Source organism: Tribolium castaneum, chromosome 9, assembly GCF_031307605.1.
Source record: "Tribolium castaneum strain GA2 chromosome 9, icTriCast1.1, whole genome shotgun sequence".
Classification (NCBI taxonomy): Eukaryota; Metazoa; Arthropoda; class Insecta; order Coleoptera; family Tenebrionidae; genus Tribolium; species Tribolium castaneum.
Window position 1 is genome coordinate 10,224,028 of NC_087402.1, and position 20,169 is coordinate 10,244,196.

At 32.0% G+C, this 20,169-nt stretch overlaps 2 protein-coding genes across 3 annotated transcripts; one reads left to right on the plus strand and one right to left on the minus strand.

The window, feature by feature from the left end:
* Nucleotides 1–113: 113 nt before the first annotated feature.
* LOC660170 (uncharacterized protein) lies at nt 114–11,116 on the minus strand. The gene is made up of 4 exons (XM_015979010.2): nt 11,037–11,116; nt 10,923–10,978; nt 579–779; nt 114–526 (listed from the first exon to the last, which is right to left on the minus strand). Exons 3-4 carry the CDS (start codon nt 729–731, stop codon nt 155–157), a joined length of 525 nt encoding a protein of 174 aa, XP_015834496.1. The 5' UTR covers nt 732–779; nt 10,923–10,978; nt 11,037–11,116; the 3' UTR covers nt 114–154.
* Nucleotides 10,929–20,086, plus strand: LOC100141686 (uncharacterized protein). 2 transcript variants are annotated; one of them, XM_008194600.3, is made up of 7 exons: nt 10,929–11,908; nt 12,003–12,289; nt 12,337–13,349; nt 13,399–13,549; nt 13,595–13,890; nt 19,159–19,622; nt 19,668–20,086. In XM_008194600.3, exons 1-6 carry the CDS (start codon nt 11,167–11,169, stop codon nt 19,385–19,387), a joined length of 2,718 nt encoding a protein of 905 aa, XP_008192822.2. In that variant the 5' UTR covers nt 10,929–11,166; the 3' UTR covers nt 19,388–19,622; nt 19,668–20,086. The 2 variants fall into 2 exon arrangements, with proteins under 2 accessions (XP_008192822.2, XP_008192823.2); XM_008194601.3 differs by lacking the exons at nt 19,159–19,622; nt 19,668–20,086 and having other exon boundaries at nt 13,614–13,760.
* The last annotated feature ends 83 nt before the right edge of the window (nt 20,087–20,169 follow it).

Consider the following 20,169-nt stretch of genomic DNA (forward strand, 5'->3'; position numbering starts at 1 on the left):
GATTTCACCGATGAAAAACAAATTTACGACCATTTTAAAGAAAACCACGTTGATGAAAACAGACAAAACACATTATACGACTTTAATTTATAGACACAAATAAATTAACATAATAAAATAAATATTTTATTAGTAATTTAAGAAACATTAACGTTTAATGAATCTCCTTTTGTCTGAGCAAGTCAGTGTATGCCCCCGACATCAGATCCTCCTTCTCAACCCCTAAATCCTCCATAAGTTCCAAAGCAATTTTCTCCCCATCTTCAGGAGTCTGTTCAGGTTTCAAAACCACTTCGAGTTCCATGAAATCACCCAGATTTTCAACAGAATCGATATGAACTCGGGTCTGGCCCACCATAAACAAATACCTAACTTTTTTCACAATTCCTGTTGAACCTAAAGCCCTATCTAACACTTTATGCAAATCTTGGACCCCTTCTGATTTTATTATTGCCTTCTCATAGGAAGATAACTTTGGTCCTTCAACGTCCGGCCTTTCGTAATATATCAATTCCGCATCTCCGCTCTTCAAAATATGATTAAAAATCATAGAAATTTCAAAAATTGAGGCAACTAACCTCAAATTTCCGCAACTTTAGCCGGCCTTTTGCAACTGAATAAAAAGTGTCGTGTTGCTTTATCACTTCACCCGTGGTCTCACTTAGGGCCTTCGCACGCTCAATTAGCTTTGCGAGCTGCCTAACTTTGGCCTTAATTTCAATATTTCGCATTTTGAAATTCAAATTGGAAATTGACAGTTTTTGTGACCGCGACCGCAAACTCAACTCATTACGGTGACGATAGCACTTTGGAAAGAGCTAGCACCATGAAATTTCCAGCGGACCAGTCAAATCACGGATGTGCGTTTTCAGCACTTTGCGACGTTGCCACGTTTCTCACAAATTATAAGAAAATAAATTATTTACTCATTTTCTTTTAAAATTCAAGTGTATTGTTATTAAAAAAAATAAAGTAAATGCAATTTCAAACTTGTATCTTGTAAATAAGATAATTATTCGTTAATTTCTTCTTCAAAAACATTATTTGAAAAAAAAAGTTAATAGAACGACATACTAATTCAAACAGAGGGTTAGATGTCTTCCCAAACTTTTAGAGGGTTGAAATTTTCAAGAAAGGTAGAGTATTTAATGGGCTTTCATGTGGAATGGGTTAAATGCGTCGACAAAAAGAAATAGTACTAGAAAAAAATATTTAATATTATTAATAAAATGTTGACATATTTCAAACTAAGGGTTGGATGTCTTCCCAAACTTTTAGAGGGATGAAATTTTCAGGAAAGGTAGAGTATTTAATGGGCTTTCATGTGGAATGGGTTAAATGCGTCGACAAAAAAAATAGTACTAAAAAAAATATTTAATATTATTAATAAAAGGTTGACATATTTCAAACTAAGGGATGGATGTCTTCCCAAACTTTTAGAGGGATGAAATTTTCAGGAAAGGTAGAGTATTTAATGGGTTTTCATGTGGAATGGGTTAAATGCGTCGACAAAAAGAAATAGTACTAGAAAAAAATATTTAATATTATTAATAAAATGTTGACATATTTCAAACTAAGGGTTGGATGTCTTCCCAAACTTTTAGAGGGATGAAATTTTCAGGAAAGGTAGAGTATTTAATGGGCTTTCATGTGGAATGGGTTAAATGCGTCGACAAAAAAAATAGTACTAAAAAAAATATTTAATATTATTAATAAAAGGTTGACATATTTCAAACTAAGGGATGGATGTCTTCCCAAACTTTTAGAGGGATGAAATTTTCAGGAAAGGTAGAGTATTTAATGGGCTTTCATGTGGAATGGGTTAAATGCGTCGACAAAAAGAAATAGTACTAAAAAAAATATTTAATATTATTAATAAAAGGTTGACATATTTCAAACTAAGGGATGGATGTCTTCCCAAACTTTTAGAGGGATGAAATTTTCAGGAAAGGTAGAGTATTTAATGGGCTTTCATGTGGAATGGGTTAAATGCGTCGACAAAAAGAAATAGTACTAAAAAAATATTTAATATTATTAATAAAAGGTTGACATATTTCAAACTAAGGGATGGATGTCTTCCCAAACTTTTAGAGGGTTGAAATTTTCAGGAAAGGTAGAGTATTTAATGGGCTTTCATGTGGAATGGGTTAAATGCGTCGACAAAAAGAAATAGTACTAAAAAAAATATTTAATATTATTAATAAAATGTTGACATATTTCAAACTAAGGGATGGATGTCTTCCCAAACTTTTAGAGGGATGAAATTTTCAGGAAAGGTAGAGTATTTAATGGGCTTTCATGTGGAATGGGTTAAATGCGTCGACAAAAAGAAATAGTACTAAAAAAATATTTAATATTATTAATAAAAGGTTGACATATTTCAAACTAAGGGATGGATGTCTTCCCAAACTTTTAGAGGGTTGAAATTTTCAGGAAAGGTAGAGTATTTAATGGGCTTTCATGTGGAATGGGTTAAATGCGTCGACAAAAAGAAATAGTACTAAAAAAATATTTAATATTATTAATAAAAGGTTGACATATTTCAAACTAAGGGATGGATGTCTTCCCAAACTTTTAGAGGGTTGAAATTTTCAGGAAAGGTAGAGTATTTAATGGGCTTTCATGTGGAATGGGTTAAATGCGTCGACAAAAAGAAATAGTACTAAAAAAATATTTAATATTATTAATAAAAGGTTGACATATTTCAAACTAAGGGATGGATGTCTTCCCAAACTTTTAGAGGGTTGAAATTTTCAGGAAAGGTAGAGTATTTAATGGGCTTTCATGTGGAATGGGTTAAATGCGTCGACAAAAAGAAATAGTACTAAAAAAAATATTTAATATTATTAATAAAATGTTGACATATTTCAAACTAAGGGTTGGATGTCTTCCCAAACTTTTAGAAGGTTGAAATTTTCAGGAAAGGTAGAGTATTTAATGGGCTTTCATGTGGAATGGGTTAAATGCGTCGACAAAAAGAAATAGTACTAGAAAAAAATATTTAATATTATTAATAAAATGTTGACATATTTCAAACTAAGGGTTGGATGTCTTCCCAAACTTTTACAGGGTTGAAATTTTCTCTTTCTTGGCAGCGATCTTGTGATAAGTATCTGGGTAATAATAATAAAATCACAATTCGTGCATTTTGATAAATTATAAATTTTTGAAGAACTGTTTTTCTCGTAGGTACCTTAAAACGAAAATTAGTTTATTAAAGTCGTGTTAATGAGCCCATCTTTACGAGATAAAAAGGTAAAAATGGTTTACCGATTATTTGGAAAACATTTATCTCGTAGATACCTTAAAACAAAAATTATTAGACAAATTGTTACACCTTTCTAGAGCTGCTGAATTCATCTTTGGAAAAGCTTAATATTTATTTCACAAAATAATGTGATAAATTTATGCAACAAAGCTATCTTTAATAGGTAATTTAAAAGTAATTTATACAGCGTGGTCCAGAACTCACTTCCCAGCGGAAATGTGCTGGTAGAAAAGCAATAGAGATGATAAAAATTCAAAAAAAGTAGGCCATTTATTTTTCATTTAAGTGATACAGAGGTTTCAAACTGACCAATCCCAGAAGCTCGCTTCCAGGTATAGGCAGGCATGTTACAAAGAACGAAAAATAATTCGAGTCCACACTTTTGTTATTCGTTCTACCTATTTTTGGAACAAGGCCTTCCGTGATTGATTACTTTCAAACGTTCTTTTCTGTCAAACGCAGAGAGTTAGTACTTTTTTGTAAAGGAACCTTAATTAGTTTTGTTCGAGTAATATTTACACAGTAAGAAAATACTAAAAATTAATTAATATTTAAGTAATATTAGTTACCTTATTTATGGAATGTCTTTAATAAATATTACTCGGTAAGCTCTCTCGCCGCGACAAGGCACTAATTCTGAGAGAGGAAACTTAAAATTAATTCTTATTTAAAAAAATATAAGCCATATCATGCAAGCACCGAACAAATAACTAAAAAATTGTGTAGTATTTCTAAAATTTCCAAAATTAAAATTACTAAAACAAATACATAATCTCCATTTTGCTCGTCCCCAGTTTTACTATCTGGAAATTTTAAAAATCTTGGATTTTATCTAATAAATAAGAACGAACGCCACTGTTACCTATGCAACATGCACTAATGCCCAAGCCTAGATAAACTAAAAATTACTGTGCTTCAACAATAAAAGCGGAGTAATACCGTATGATAGATTTAATTTCTAATAAACAGTGGCAATAGAAAACAAAAGTTTTAAAACTTTATAGCTTAGCTTCTAGCTAACACTTTTAACATTTGTTCTGTATGAAAATTATGAAATAATGAAGGCTTTACACTCAAATTTTGTAAGTAGTGTTCAGTTGTATCACAGATTCTTGTTATACACAAAAATCATGCTTTTGTGATGTAGTTCACCTCAAATTATGAACCTGCAACGTTGCCATTTTGGCAATAAGGTTTGTCCCCCCGTGTCCCACCGGTATAGGTAAACAAGTCAGTGTTTTCTCTACTACTTGTCACACAGTTTTAATAATTTTTTCAGTACGAACTATTTTCCTTTTGTCTGTTTTTTTCATTTTTGCCTCTCTGTGGTAAAAATAAATAAATAAATATGGGTATGGTGGTAATGTCATCACCCAAGTGTCAGAGTTTTCAGGTCGCATCGACAGCCTCTGACCAGACCTAACGGCCACTAATAGTGAACGGGACCGCGTCTTCTTCAAAAGACGAGTTAGTTGCGATGTTTTTGGCATGACATTATCCAGTCACCCTTCCAAGGAATGACCGGGGACAGTGTTGTTTAATTATGCAACTAACCCTTAGTGGCATTCAATGATAACTCCCTGTTGCAAAATTACGAAAATGCTAACATCGCATTTTACCGATTTTTTTTAATAAGGTTGATAAAATGTATTTTTTAGTTCTATATTTCTATAGTTTTGAAACAGAAAGTACATATTTCAAATCAGTGTAAAACAAGCTCAGCGCCACTTTTTGTGAATTAATGACAAATCTCATACAATTTATTAGACCAAAAATTGAAATTACACCCACGTTGTCATAATTTTTGTTTTCATAGCCACCACTTATTAAAAATTAGGTATAAGACAGGGTGATTCAAAAGTGCAGACACACTCTCGAATGGTGATAAACTGATAAAAGATGTTCAATTAAGCATAAAAATGAAGTCACTTTTTTTTCAAGCAACTTAATTTTTAATTAAAATTTTTTAATTTGTTTTCCTTAGCAACGGTATCGACTTTTGTTTCTTATGACGTTGAGTTTAATTTATTGTCGAATTTGCAAGTTTTTTAATTGTTTCGTACATCATAAGACATTAACTAGTGTTTTTTTTTCAACAGGTATCTGTTGCCAGAGGTGTCGTTTGTACTAACTAAAGTCAAAAAACATGATCTGAAACACCAAAAAATTAAAAGAAAAATTTAACTTTAAAGAACATTATCTTGTGAAAATAGGCTAATAGAATTTTTTGCCATAGGAACCTTCAATTCAGTTTGATGTCCTTTGACCTTTGACAGATGTCCTTTAACAGATTGTACGACACTTTTGAATCACCCGTATTGAATCATATGGTACAAAGAATAAAGAATAAAGAAATAAACTACAGGTTCTGATAATTTTGACAGGCAAAACATGTAAAATTTTCAGAAATATTAGAAGGAGCTAATCTTGGAGGTAGACAGTTTAGCATGATCCAGCGCTTACAGGAGTCGCACTCTACCCAATCTGTTGTCACATTTAAATTTAATTGCCCACAAATCAAACATCTATTTTCCATATCATCTGACATTTCTAATAACAAATTTCTTAAAATGATTCGAAATTCTTCTGGTTCATAACACGAATACAAATCTGGATTTTCCTCTTTTATAAATTTTTCTGCAAATAATAAAACATAAACACCGCAGTCGTAAGCATTTTTTTGAACAGGATGTTTAAAAATATTACATCTCCAATGCGTAAAAGAAAATCGCCTTGGTGCTCTAATTCCTAATAAAAATTTTTTTAAGTATGTTTCAGTTTGATTAAGGTTGCTTATTTTGAGTGGGTTAATGAAACTAAATGTTTTTTTATTAAAGTCTATTATCACAAAGCACCAATGGTTTTGATTTATTAACAAAGGCAACAACCAAATTCCTTCTAGTGTGTGAGTAAGTTTTGGACAAGTGTTTTCAAAAATTGATAATGTTTCATGCGTTGTGATGATACGAACAGTGTCTTTATGTTGATTTTTTGTATATAAAACATGAAGACTTATGTCCATAAGAAAATTTGATAGCCACATTTTTCTAAAATTTTTAAAATTTCCCAAAGTCTCGAAATCTTCAAGGTAAAGTTCTTTCATTGGATGAGCATTAGAATAATATCCTACAACGTAATTGACGCCTGAGTTTCCCAATGTATAATACCTGTCATCTCGAATTAAATTGTTATTATAAAAATCTACGTTTTTAATTTCTTTTACTTTGGAATTGAATTTTGAACGGGAAGGATGAATTTCGTTAATTGGTTTTTCAAAATATGACTTTTTCTTTTCGGATTTAATTTTTTTGTTCCAGTTTTCTTCTGATTCTAATCCTAAATCAATATTTTTTGTTTGTATCCGCTTTTTCTTTATGATAGCACATTGATTTTTATCTATATTAAGTGCACATTCTTTTGATTTACTCAAGACAACTTCTCGAACTACTCGAATAAATCTAGTACTTCGAAGTCTTAGTCCAGTTGGCTTCAAAATATTATTTTTCACCTGACAAAACCAATTTTCCACAGGCGCATTGCTAAATCTTCCAATACTATCACGATCACGTAAATTTGGATAAATATTTGACCAAAGAGGTAAAATTGGTAAATATTTTTTTAAAATGAGATCTAAAATCAGAGGATTGTAGAATATATTGATATTATCTGAATCTATTGCACTATTAATCATTTTCTTATCTTGTTCACATATTTTGAAAAAATGTCTATAAAACTTGCTTTTTTGATAAAGTGTATGGGGAATTTCGGTGTCCTCAGTTTCGGTTTCAGTTTCCTCATCTATGTCTTCTAGATCTTTACTATTATTTAATGTATCAAACATTTTGCTTATTACATTGCTTAATTTCCCATCGAGATCTAAAAATTCTTTTGAAGTAATTAAAACCATCTTTTTGAACCACTTCTCCACTTCAGGTAAAGATGTTTTCATAAAAACAGCTGCTATAGAATGTTTGAAAAATTTTTTTTGAGTTTTATTGCTACCGCAAATCTTGTTAATGTCATTTGTTATTAATTTCATAAAATGAGCGCAACATAATTTTAAAGTGATTTTTGGTCGAACAGTCGTTTCTGATGTTATATAATCGTATACAATATTTAAGTATACACTAATATCATCCATTTTATTCCACTGTGTGGTGATGGCGTTAATAAAAGCGAAACTAAAATCGGTAACCACATAAGAAAAAATGGGCCATTTTAGCTGTTTACTTTTAACAATAAATGATTCAAAAGCCTGTAACCATGAACCAATAGAATAACCATCATGTTCGGAAGTTATCATTTCGAAAACAGGACAAACAAGTTCTTTATCTTTGATGTGTACCACTCCAGCGTAATAATAAACACGTTTTTTCGTCTCAGGGGGAGAATGGACGACACTTCCGGTTGCATCTAAATGTAAAACTATAAACCCATTATTTGTTTGAGACAGTGCATGTTTAATAACTTCTAACTGTTCAATACTAAATAAATACACTGTTAGGGGCTCAAAAACGCGATAAATATACTGGCGGTTTTCTCTCGACATTTTTATAAGATCGAAAAATTCGTCTGTATCTCTATCTAATTTAGAAAGAGTCTGTGACTTGATTTTTTTGTACACATGTTTGGATTTTATATTATCATAATTTCCTGCGCGAATTTGATCCGAGGGAACAAAATTTGTATCCCGAACTCGTGTCATGAATGGAGTCGATGTCTGCAATTTATTTCCTAATAGCTGTCTTTCAAAATTTCTCACAAAAGTTGTCCTTTTTTGGTTATCGTGCCGATAATTTAGTGTATTACTAAAAACGGTTCCAATAATATCATGTTTTTCTGGCGACAATTTAATGATAAACACTTTACAATTTTCATGTGCACAATATGCATAAATTGTAAATTTTTTTCCTTTCTTGTCTGATTGGTGTTTTTTAAAATTAAGAGGACAAATATTATTAACTGTTGCAAATTTCTTCCTCACAGTAATTTGATAGTTAATTAAAGAATTATTAAATTTAATGTCATTAAATTGTTCATAACTTAGTGAAAAAGTGCCTTCTTTAATATTACAATTTTTAAAAGACATTGGTTTTAAACGTTTTATTGATATATCATTTTGTGAATTTTCTGGCAAAAGAGTAAATTTTGATTTATTAGGTTGGTTATATAAATTTTTTATTGAATTTGGAACGTCATTCACTGAAAAATCGGTAATATGGAAATCATTGTAATTATCGAAAGAAGAAAACTGATTGGTGGATTCTGGTGAGTTAATTGAAAAATCATTTTTTTCAGTAGTGTAATGATTATCAAAAAAAACGGGACTATTAGAAATGATTTTGGATTCGACGATTTTTTTATGGAAAAACTGTTTTATGTTTCCTTCGTTCCGCGACAAAATTTTCTTAATACGATTTTTACAATCGTTTAACCTTCGTTTGCTAGGTTTAGAAAGGCGGAACATGTAAATAGAAGATTCATGAATAATCCGATCACTTAAAGGTAGATTTGCGATGTATGTAAGTGATGTATTAGGAGCCAAACTTTTGATAAAATCGGCTAATTCCTTGAAATCAAAATTCTTGGGCATTTTTTAAAGTAGACAACAAAAATAATAATAAAAAACTAAAAACTAAAAATTCTAAAACTAAAAAAACCCAAAAATTCAAAAACTAAAAAATCTAAAAATTCTAAAACTAACGACTATAAATGCTGAAAACAAAACCAATAAACTAAAAACAAAAGAAAAGATTCCGAAAAGCAAAAAGGTTCTTACAAAATTAATTCGCGCAAAAGCTCAGCAAAATACACCTGCTATCACCAAAGCCATGCAATAACTGCAAATTCAGATGAATCGAGAATCGGTATAACTCGTTATAGCAGACAGAGATAAGGTAGCAGACGATTACTCTAAATTCTAAGAAAATACCGCGTAGCCGGGAAGCCGGGATGATTCTAAGTAGACCAATAAAATGTTTTCCAAATAATCGGTATACCCTTTTTACCTTTTTATCTCGTAAAAATCGGCTCATTAACACGACTTCAATAAACTAATTTTCGTTTTAAGGTACCTACGAGAAAAGCAGTTCTTCAAAAATTTATAATTTATCAAAATGCACGAATTGTGATTTTATTATTATTACCCAGATACTTATCACAAGGTCGCTGCCAAGAAAGAGATAAGCATTATAATTATTATAAAAAATAATAATTACAAATACAGAATTTCGGACGAATTGTAATTTGATTGACATAAAAGTGCAAAACTGGCTTCAACTGGCTTTTTTATGTCTTACAAAATTAACTTTCCATTTTTGTCGACGCATTTAACCCATTCCACATGAAAGCCCATTAAATACTCTACCTTTCCTGAAAATTTCATCCCTCTAAAAGTTTGGGAAGACATCCAACCCTTAGTTTGAAATATGTCAACATTTTATTAATAATATTAAATATTTTTTTAGTACTATTTCTTTTTGTCGACGCATTTAACCCATTCCACATGAAAGCCCATTAAATACTCTACCTTTCCTTAAAATTTCATCCCTCTAAAAGTTTGGGAAGACATCCAACCCTTAGTTTGAAATATGTCAACATTTTATTAATAATATTAAATATTTTTTTCTAGTACTATTTCTTTTTGTCGACGCATTTAACCCATTCCACATGAAAGCCCATTAAATACTCTACCTTTCCTGAAAATTTCATCCCTCTAAAAGTTTGGGAAGACATCCAACCCTTAGTTTGAAATATGTCAACATTTTATTAATAATATTAAATATTTTTTTCTAGTACTATTTCTTTTTGTCGACGCATTTAACCCATTCCACATGAAAGCCCATTAAATACTCTACCTTTCCTGAAAATTTCAACCCTCTAAAAGTTTAAGAAGACATCTAACCCTTAGTTTGAAATATGTCAACATTTTATTAATAATATTAAATATTTTTTTTAGTACTATTTCTTTTTGTCGACGCATTTAACCCATTCCACATGAAAGCCCATTAAATACTCTACCTTTCCTGAAAATTTCAACCCTCTAAAAGTTTGGGAAGACATCCAACCCTTAGTTTGAAATATGTCAACATTTTATTAATAATATTAAATATTTTTTTCTAGTACTATTTCTTTTTGTCGACGCATTTAACCCATTCCACATGAAAGCCCATTAAATACCTACCTTTCTTGAAAATTTCAATCCTCTAAAAGTTTGGGAAGACATCTAACCCTCTGTTTGAATTAGTATGTCGTTCTATTAACTTTTTTTTTCAAATAATGTTTTTGAAGAAGAAATTAACGAATAATTATCTTATTTAGGTGGAATCTGCCCCCTAAATAATTGGGTAGCATGCCCTCCTCGTTTTTGTTTTGCCTTTATTAGGCGGTTTCACCTTTTTGTGTCAACTAGTAAACTATCTACATCCCCCATTGCTTTCAAAGATACAACAAGTTTGAAATTGCATTTACTTTATTTTTTTTAATAACAATACACTTGAATTTTAAAAGAAAATGAGTAAATAATTTATTTTCTTATAATTTGTGAGAAACGTAGCAACGTCGCAAAGTGCTGAAAACGCACATCCGTGATTTGACTGGTCCGCTGGAAATTTCATGGTGCTAGCTCTTTCCAAAGTGCTATCGTCACCGTAATACTCAACTCACCGATTATTTTCTAATTAATTTAAAAAATGTCGTGTTGTGACAAAGCTAAAATAATTAAATGGTGTTTTAGTGGCTTTATGCTACACCAAGAAAATAGGCTCACTGAATTTATTGTTTAACAAAACAATTTTGCTCTTTTCGGTCATAAAACAAATCGGGCATAATCACACTCACGTGTCAACTTGTCAAGCTTTTAACCTCAAAAAGTAACCTCACTTTTGACCATGTAAAATATGAGGTTCAGTAATTTATTTTTGATGTATTCGAGACGTGCAGTGTGTGTAAGATCATTAGTGACGCCCTTACGTTATTTTCAAGTAAAGAACCAAAAATGTGACTTGGCTCGACATCAATTATCCACTTGTGCCCCCTTGAAAATGAGGACGTATCGCGATGACAGTTCCTCGGATGAAGACTTGGATTACGGTTACATAAGCACACTGAAACAGGAGGGCTACGTCCGGGATTTGTTGTACAAAAACACCAAAGATATTTTACTCAATCGCATTTATTGTTGTGTCTCAGTTCAAGAGTTGTTTAATGTGATAGAGCGCAATTCGCATTTTTACAGGTGTGAGGACATTACACAGACAGTGTTTGTGTTGTATGATTTAATGCGGATTTTTTGTGACGTTGCTGTTGCAAACAGAAAAAGTTTAACAGAGGCCAAAGACGAGTTTTTAAATAATCTTCTCGCCAATAGTACCTTCCAAAAGTTGCTCCAAATCACTGAGGAGAAAATCCACACTTTTGATAGCAATACGTTGAGTTATTGTCTACTCTATTTGAGAAAGTTGGGCTTGGATGTTGAGATAAAACCAGTCCAATTAATGAATGAAACAATTAGGAAAAAACTTGAGAAAGAGTTTTTGATAGCTCCTGCCTCACGATACTTGGAAACGATTTTTAATGAAGTTAACTTAAGGTCGTACTTTATGGCGCAAGAACTGATCCCTCTAGTCCTTAATGAAATTGGTGAGTGCTATTACTTTTTTATTACTTTCTTTCTAATTCAAACAAATTCGTAATAAAAAAATCGACTCTAGTGCCTTGTAATAAATAATTCCAGATCGTTGTGAGTCTCCAAAGGGCCTCCATGATCTTACTGTAAGTCTCAATAAATTACACAGAGTTGTAACAAACGAAACATTAGATAAGTATAAAGAAAAAGTTGAGAATTTTATTCAAAGTGGATTGTTAACGTCGTCAGACTATAAAGTGGTTCTACAAATTATAGCGTTTTTAAATTACCCCAAATGGAGGGAAAAAAACTCAGTCCTAATCTCCAAATGCATCTTACTGATAAAAAATAATTTAAATGACTTGAATATGGATGAAATTATGATGTTGTATGAGGTAAGTAATTACTCAGCAATTGAAATAAATTATTTCGCCACTTGTAGACGTTTTTTAAAATCCAAGAACCAGGCGAAATCCTCAATAGTCTCCAACGTTGCTCGTCTAAGTTTTTCCACCAACTGGACGAAACCCCGACAGCGCAAAAACTAACACTTTTCTCGATAATAGTTTATTTCGCGTCTCCAAATTTGCGAACCGACTTTCAAAACATATTGAAAAAATATGTAAACGAGTGCAACGATTACGACAATTTGATGATTTTGCGCAAATTATTGTCATACGTGAAAGTCACAGACGAGAGACTTTGTAGTTTGTTTTGGGACAAAGTTTTAAAATTTGTAAACAAAGATTTAGACATAATTAAACTAACCCAGAACTACATTAATTTTAGTAACGACACGGGGAATTACAGACATTTCGAATTCGAAACTACTGTTTTAACATTAATTGGTGATTTAGTTCAAGAGGCGAATTATAAGTTCTTCCCCCAAAAATTATCGAATCTGTTAAGTTTTGTTTTATTGTACGGTGAGGATCACAGTTTGCTTCAGCATTTGGTGGCGAAGTTGGAAGAGAGTTGGGAGCAACTTCAATACATTGATTGTTTGAGGCTCGCTTTCACACTGAAAGTTTTCAATACGGTGGAAAATAAGTACAAGAAATTGCCATACGCGAAGAGGATTAATCGTGTCCTTAACGAATTAATCAATAAATTGGCGGCAGATAGCGTTAACGACTTGTGGAAAAATAACGCGCTTCTCAAAGCTTGTATTTACATGCACAGAGCCGATGCGATTGCTACAAACAGGTTATTTAACAATTTTAAATGTTTCGATCACATTTCGTCGAAAAATATCGAAAATATTTACTATTGTTTCCTTATGGCCAACTCTCTCATACCGGAAGTCTTAGATAATTTAACTGAATATATCGTTACTTACAAAAACCACGTTTTGGGTTTTAATGTCGCACGGGTGGTTTACCTGTGTTACTCTTTGGGTTATCAACCGAAAAAATCAAGCGAATTTTTCGAAACTGCCATCAATGTTATAATTAGGTGAGAGTTGTGTTGTCTTTAATTAAAAATAAAACCACTGTTTAAAAAGAGATCAGGAACGGATGACGGGCCTATCGCTAATTTACACAGCTGTGGCTTTATGTTTCTTCAACCAACTGCCAAATTCGTTAATAAAGTCAATTTTTAACGAGGAATTTATGGACAAGCTCGACAGTGAGTTGCAAAAGTGTTACTACAAGGTGAATTTCCGTTAAAAATGTCTGGGTTTTAAGCCTGATTTTTAGGATAAATATCCACAAAAAGTTCGTTACAATTTAATGGAACTCAATCGTGCGGTTTGCTTGGACTATCCCGCAAGCAACGTTCCGTGGTTCCACCAAAAATACGTTGATGAAAATATCAAAGGCCAGGCAGTGAAAATCACACTTTTCGGGAAAAAAGTGAGAGAATATTTGAAAAAAATCATCTCAAGTTCGGGCCTCGCCGAAAATGTTATCACAGCTTATGGTTACAAAGTCGATTTTGTGGTCAGTTTAAATTCGCAAGACAAGGTCGTTGAGGAGTCCCAAGCTGTGAAAAGGTGAACATTTGATTTGTTGTAATATCTAAAGCTTAGGACATGAAACGATGTACAAAAAGAAAACGTTCTCGTCCCCGTTTGTTTTCAAACTAAGTGATTTGAAAAAAAAATCGTTGTATTTGTATAAGGGTTAACACATAGCAAACAAAAAAAAATACAGGCAGACAGAGAACTAAATTCGCAATAGTCAGGCATAAACATAATGTAAATTTTTTATCGCAAACTATACAGGACAGAGAACTAAATTCGCAATAGTCAGGCATAAACATAATGTAAATTTTTTATCGCAAACTATACAGGGTGCTCAAAAACTGGCGCACCAACTCAGTGCTACGTTATTGAGAAGCAAGTGCAGATTACGGGAAAAATGTTGAAAAAAATCCTAAAGTTATATTTAAAAAAATCTGGAGCTACAAACTTATTGTGTTAACTTCTTTAGTTTTCATTATTTTTTTATATTCTTATGTTTCATACCAGGTAATCGTTCCGTAACAAAACGATGAATAATTATTTTTAAATTTATTATAAGATTTTAGCAGTTTTTTTAATTAAAAAAAATTAAAATTTATCAAAAAAATCACAATGTGTAGATGTGCCAACACTGGGAATTATTTCCTAGGAAACCGTTTCAAAAATAATTTATTTTTATTGTTGCTCAAATTCTATTGCGATCATGACTGTTAGACAACGTTGCCACATATCATTCACTTAAAATTAGTTATTTATCAATAACTTTAATACAAAATTTTTTTTTACTATTTTTACCTTTATATGTAACCACTTCTCTACCACACACCATTGAGTTGGTGCGCCAGTTTTTGAGCACGCTGTATTTAAAAAAATTTCAAACTATTACCAATTCACACTCTGCCCCTTGTTTTTCAAAACGCTGCGAATACGATAACAGATGCAAGAAAAATGTTTGACAGGAAGTTGTAGAGAATTAAATTTCTTACAAAAAAATTCACTAGACCATATCTCTATCTTCAACCATTTAGGCCCCAGAGTCGTTCAAAGACGCTCTGCGACGGATTTGCTTCATTTTGCCGGTAGTCAAGTATTAGAAAGTTAATTTATACTTAAACCGTTGAAGATAGAAATATGGTATCGCGGATTTTTCTGTAGAAAATTAAATTCTCTACAATTTTGTTGCTTTTGAAACCCATTGTACTGATTTATAATAATTGCACTAAAACTATTTTTTGCATTCTGAGTCAAAATTGCTTAAAACTCGTTGAGTTGGGCCGAAAATGGTATTGTTTGTGACTTTTTCGAGTATGTAAACACTTCAAAAACTTGTTTTTTTCAAATTATTGTTAGAATAGAACGGAACGGCACTAAATTAGCAAAACATTTTATTATTTCTCCAATTTTTAAACGTTTTAGCATGTATTCAGAAACGCAATTATTTTGCTAAATTTAATCAAAAATACAAAAAATTATGTCACAGATGACACGTCATGAATTTACTATCAGTTTTTTCTGTGTGGACAAGTGCAACTTTTCCTAATTTAATTTAAAAAATTTGCTTTTTTCCATATTCAAATAAATATTGAAAAAAATTCCTCACCGAATTTTACAGGATGATTTGCTATCTCCAGCATTTTATCCCGTTTTACAAAAAAGCAATTATTTCTCATAATTTCTTAAAAATCAGCTAAAAAAATTACTAAATTAGATCGAAAAGTAAACTATTTAGATTTTTGGCTTTTAGCCTATTTTCATTCGAGAACGCAGTTGTTTAGTGTTTCACAAAAAACTATCAGAAAATTGTTAAAATTAGTCAAAAATCAAGCAATTATTTCGACCGTTTGTCAAGATAAAATCGCAAATTTTTTGCAAAATTTCACTGAACCAGTCTAAAAATTATTGAATCGAATATAATATGATTTTAACATTCTATGTATTAGCACGTTTTTTATTCAAAACGCAATGATTTAAGATTAAGCAAAATTTCGTCAAAAAATGGTAGACTTGGATTGAAAATGGTGGTATTTTTGCCTTTTTCGTGTGCTGGAACATGTTTTTAAGTTTGAAGCTTAAATTTTAAAGTTTGAAAATTCACAGAACTGAATCGAAAATGACATTATTTCGCGGCGTTTTATAAGTATTTTGTAAGTTTTTTTTGTTCAAAAATTTTATGTTTGCAAAATTGCCATAAGAAATAGACCGCAAAGTTGCCTAACTGGGTCCAAAATATTGTTAGTTTTATGTTTATAAGAGCAATAATGCAAGTTCATATTATTGTACAAAATTTCCTCAAAAAATATCAAAAATGTCTTTAATATAGAACGAAAATTTATGTTTTTTGAGGGTGAAAACACGGATTTGGAGTAACAACTATTCTTTTGATAAAAAGAAATCAATAAAGTAGGTCAAAATCTTTTTTCTCAACTTTTTAGCACGTCTTCGAATCAAAAAGACAAAATGAATTTTTGAGAAAATGTTTATGCCGCCCCCCTGGCACCCGGGTTGGCGCGGCCCTGTTTGTTCCTTTCACATTTCTTGTATCTTCAATTGTATTCGTGGTCTTCGCAAAAATATAAGGTGAAACGCAAAGTGATAATTCTAAGCGACAGTTCTTTGTGCACCGTCGCATATTTATCATCAGTGTGAGGAAATTTTATGGGATGGCCATGAGGCCACAACCGATCAGTTGACTCGTCGTAGCGCTCTCGCGATGTTCATATTTATCGATGAAATGGTCCGTTACAGCGCGTGCATTGGCGTAGTTTACTTGGGGTTTATACAATTAATGTTACCGGTCGCTTACAAAAATCTAATTAAAACATAAATATTATTGTTTTATTATAATTACGGAGTACCCAAGAAAAATTGTGTCAATAAAATAGTCGCTAATTTATTAAGACTGCGGTATATTTGTTGAGATTATTTTCTGAAACAATTTTAAAATAGTCGCTAATATCAGCTTCTGCTTGGTTAGTTCAAATCCTGACAAGGCACCTAATTTGTCATAATCGTTAAAAAATAACTTCATCATTTCCTCAATCTTACATGGACACCAATAAAGATGTTTAATACAGGGGAGCGTAAGTCACTATTACATTTTGAAAATGTTGCGTTTTAATTCAGTGGAAATTAAAATTAAAAACTAAATAAAAATATTTTAATCATTTTCTCTGAGAAATACGTTTGAATAACTGTGATTCTTTCTAAATTCTCGAAAACTGATTCCGTTTTGCGGTTAAAATATCTTTGAATTTCGAAAAAGATCTTTCTACATCACAGCTGATTACAGGAGTAAATAAAAAGTTTGGTGCTAATGCAAAATATGTCGAAGGTGGTACATTATTCGCTATTTGTTTTAAAACTAGAAAATCGGGATTTCTAGTAACTGCGTTAATTTTTGCATTAAATTTATCTTGTAATGACCATTCTACAGATTTTAACTCTATCAACGTAGACTCATATTTCTCAACTGTAATGGATAATTTTAAATTTTACGTTTCTAGAAATTTGATCGTAGTTGAAATATTTGAAAAATTCATTTCAATAAAATTAAGTTGAGAAACTAAATTTGTGGTTAAAACTAAAGATTTACATTATTTAATGCTTTGTGCATGGTCGTTTAAAGCAATAAACAAATGATTTTAATTGATTAAAATTTTTAGACATTTGCTTCTAACCAAGTACCCCAGCGTGTAACTACAATTGTTGATTCGTCAGAAACGTTACGATTTGTATATTTTTTTTAAAAAGGGCTTTAAAGAAGGATTATTTAGTTACCTACAAAATGTGTTCGGGGTGAAATCGCAGCGTATTTCCCTTTGAAACGTGGTGTGGTTGAAAACATTTCAAGGGCTAAAAATGGTAAATAATTAAAAAATATTAATGTCACACCAAAGAATACTTTGAAATGAATTACAATTTCGTAATTTAGTTCTACTGGGTCACTTTTATGCTTTTTAAATAAGTACATGAGATAAAAATGTTCTTTTGACTTTTCAGATATTATTAAAATTAACAGAGAGTTAGGGCGGTTAAAAGTAAAGGTATAATATTAATAGATAAGTGACATTAATTATTTTTTAATTATTTACGAATTACGATTTTTAGCTCTCGAAATGTTATCAAAGGCGATGAACACGCTTCAGAGGGAAATACGGTTCGGTTTCACCTCAGGCGCATTTTGCAGTAATTTTAAATTGCAATAACTTGGTGAGTCTTACAGATAACGAAATGATTCTTGCACCAAAAATTTATTTCAAGTATTAGCTTTATTTCGTCTCTATTATGTGGGAGTCTATCTTTTAAATTAAAAAACTTTCTCGCATCTCGAAAATTTCACTACACAATTATGCAACGTTACAAGAAAATGTATTTTTTTTGTTTCCCTTTATCAAAACTCAACCTTGTTAAACTACGTATAAATCTGCATTTATTGAAAATTTGTTTGCAAAAAAAAACGGAGTTTCTAGCTTTATCCAGAAGGAAGATATGAGTATGTAAACGCAAAATGTGTCCAATTTTAGGTGTTTGCAAATTATTAGCTAAAACGCCTTTTCAGCCCCTTCGCGAGGGTTGAAACAAAAAATTCTTTGTCTAAACAGTTTTTAATACTCTTTCCTAACTTATATCAACAGTGTAAGCTATTCCACAACATTTCGATTTAAAGGTTTATCTGACTGCAAGCGCGCGCCCATGCACTAACCTTCGCCCATAAAATTTCCTCACACTGTTTATCATAATGCTGGGAATACGATTGAAGATAAAAAAAGTGTAAGGAAAGTTGTAGAGAATTAAATTTCCTATAAAAAAATCCCCGACACCATATTTCTGTCTTCTACAGTTTAGTTATAAATTAACTTTCCGTTACTTGACCACCGGTAAAATGAAACGAATCCCTCGCTTCAACGTCTTTGAACATCTTTAGGGCCTAAACCTTTGACGTTCGAGATTTGGACTTTTTTCCAGTATCTTTAACCGTATTCATACCGTCTTGAACAATACGAGACGAAGCGCAAATTTTACATTTCAAATAATCTTTTTCTCATGTTTCAATCGTCAGTTTTTCTCAATCTGTAGAGAGTGCAAAGTTCAACATTTCTGCATTTTTCCCCAATAATTAATGAATTGGTTGGATTTAAATTAATTTAATACGAATTGGCGCCGAGACTCTATAACCCTCGATGCGCCACTCTGCCGAACTATTTTTTAGATTTAGGAAATCGTGCGATTTTGTATCTCGTTTCGTCTCCTAAGTTATAGTCCCCCGTAGTCGTAATTTTTCGTAATGAATTTTTCCAGACTGGCCTTGTTGTTACTGCCCGAGTTTGCGTGCACTAAAATTGTGACTCGGCTAAAAGGTCCTTTCCAGATGAAAAAACGCCACTTGGAAATCCTGGGGTACAAAGTGATTTTTGTTAAATCAAGCGACTGGATTGAGCTATATTACGCCGAAGATAGAGTGGATTTTTTGAAACAATTAATTTGGCCGAATTGTAACACGACGAATTTAAATAAAAACGTTAGATAAAATTTGTGTTTTTGTGGGTAAAAATTTATCGCGACTTTTTCGCTTTTATTCCAATCACCTCGAATTCAGTGTGGTTTCACGATGCCTAAAGAGAAGTTCGGTTATCCGGTTATGAGCATTAACCCTAGGGCCATTTTGCGCCTTAGGATACTCAATGAAAACAACCGAGTCATTTACCAACTGCCTGACGATTTTGTCGATAAATATCTTTGTAAAATCGTCGATAAGGTCATAGGTAAGCGAAAAAAACCCCACTTCCGTTCAAAAACCAAAATTCCAGAGGTAATTCGGGACCCGGATTACAAACACGAACCCGAAGAAGCGACGCATGTAATCACCGGTGACTTTTTCGTTTCTTTCAAACCCGAGGTGTTGGAGTTCTTAAGACTGCATCAACTTGAACTGATTTATCCTCTGATGATGCAAGCTTGCACCACTTCGCTCACACGCAATGCACACGACGTCGAAATGTGCGATATTCAGCCGATTATCGCCACGAAATACAAGGTGTGGATCAAAGGGAGCTCGGTTGAATATTTTGTGCAAAACAGGGCTCGTCCGAGAAGAGTTAACACTCAGAGATGGGTGCGCTCCCGGATTATGATCCACAGCAAGGTGAGGAACTTGGACGCACCTCCTCTTATACTGAATTTAACAAACTGTAATTAATTAATCTTGATTAAATGAATTTACGTGAAATGTGTTTTTATTTGAAAAATGGGTTTCCCCGAATTGGGGATTTTTGCCGGTTGGTACCCCTTATCCTAATTTTTTCAAATAAC

Bases quoted from the DNA above. Each gene is read 5' to 3' on its own strand.
- LOC100141686 (XM_008194600.3), top strand. From the start codon at position 11,167: ATGAGGTTCAGTAATTTATTTTTGATGTATTCGAGACGTGCAGTGTGT. The intron at 12,290-12,336 runs GTAAGTAATTAC...CGCCACTTGTAG, and splicing joins AAATTATGATGTTGTATGAG to ACGTTTTTTAAAATCCAAGA. The intron at 13,891-19,158 runs GTGAACATTTGA...GAATTTTTCCAG, and splicing joins GAGTCCCAAGCTGTGAAAAG to ACTGGCCTTGTTGTTACTGC.
- LOC660170 (XM_015979010.2), bottom strand. From the start codon at position 731: ATGCGAAATATTGAAATTAAGGCCAAAGTTAGGCAGCTCGCAAAGCTA. The intron at 527-578 runs GTTAGTTGCCTC...CATATTTTGAAG, and splicing joins TAAAGTTGCGGAAATTTGAG to AGCGGAGATGCGGAATTGAT.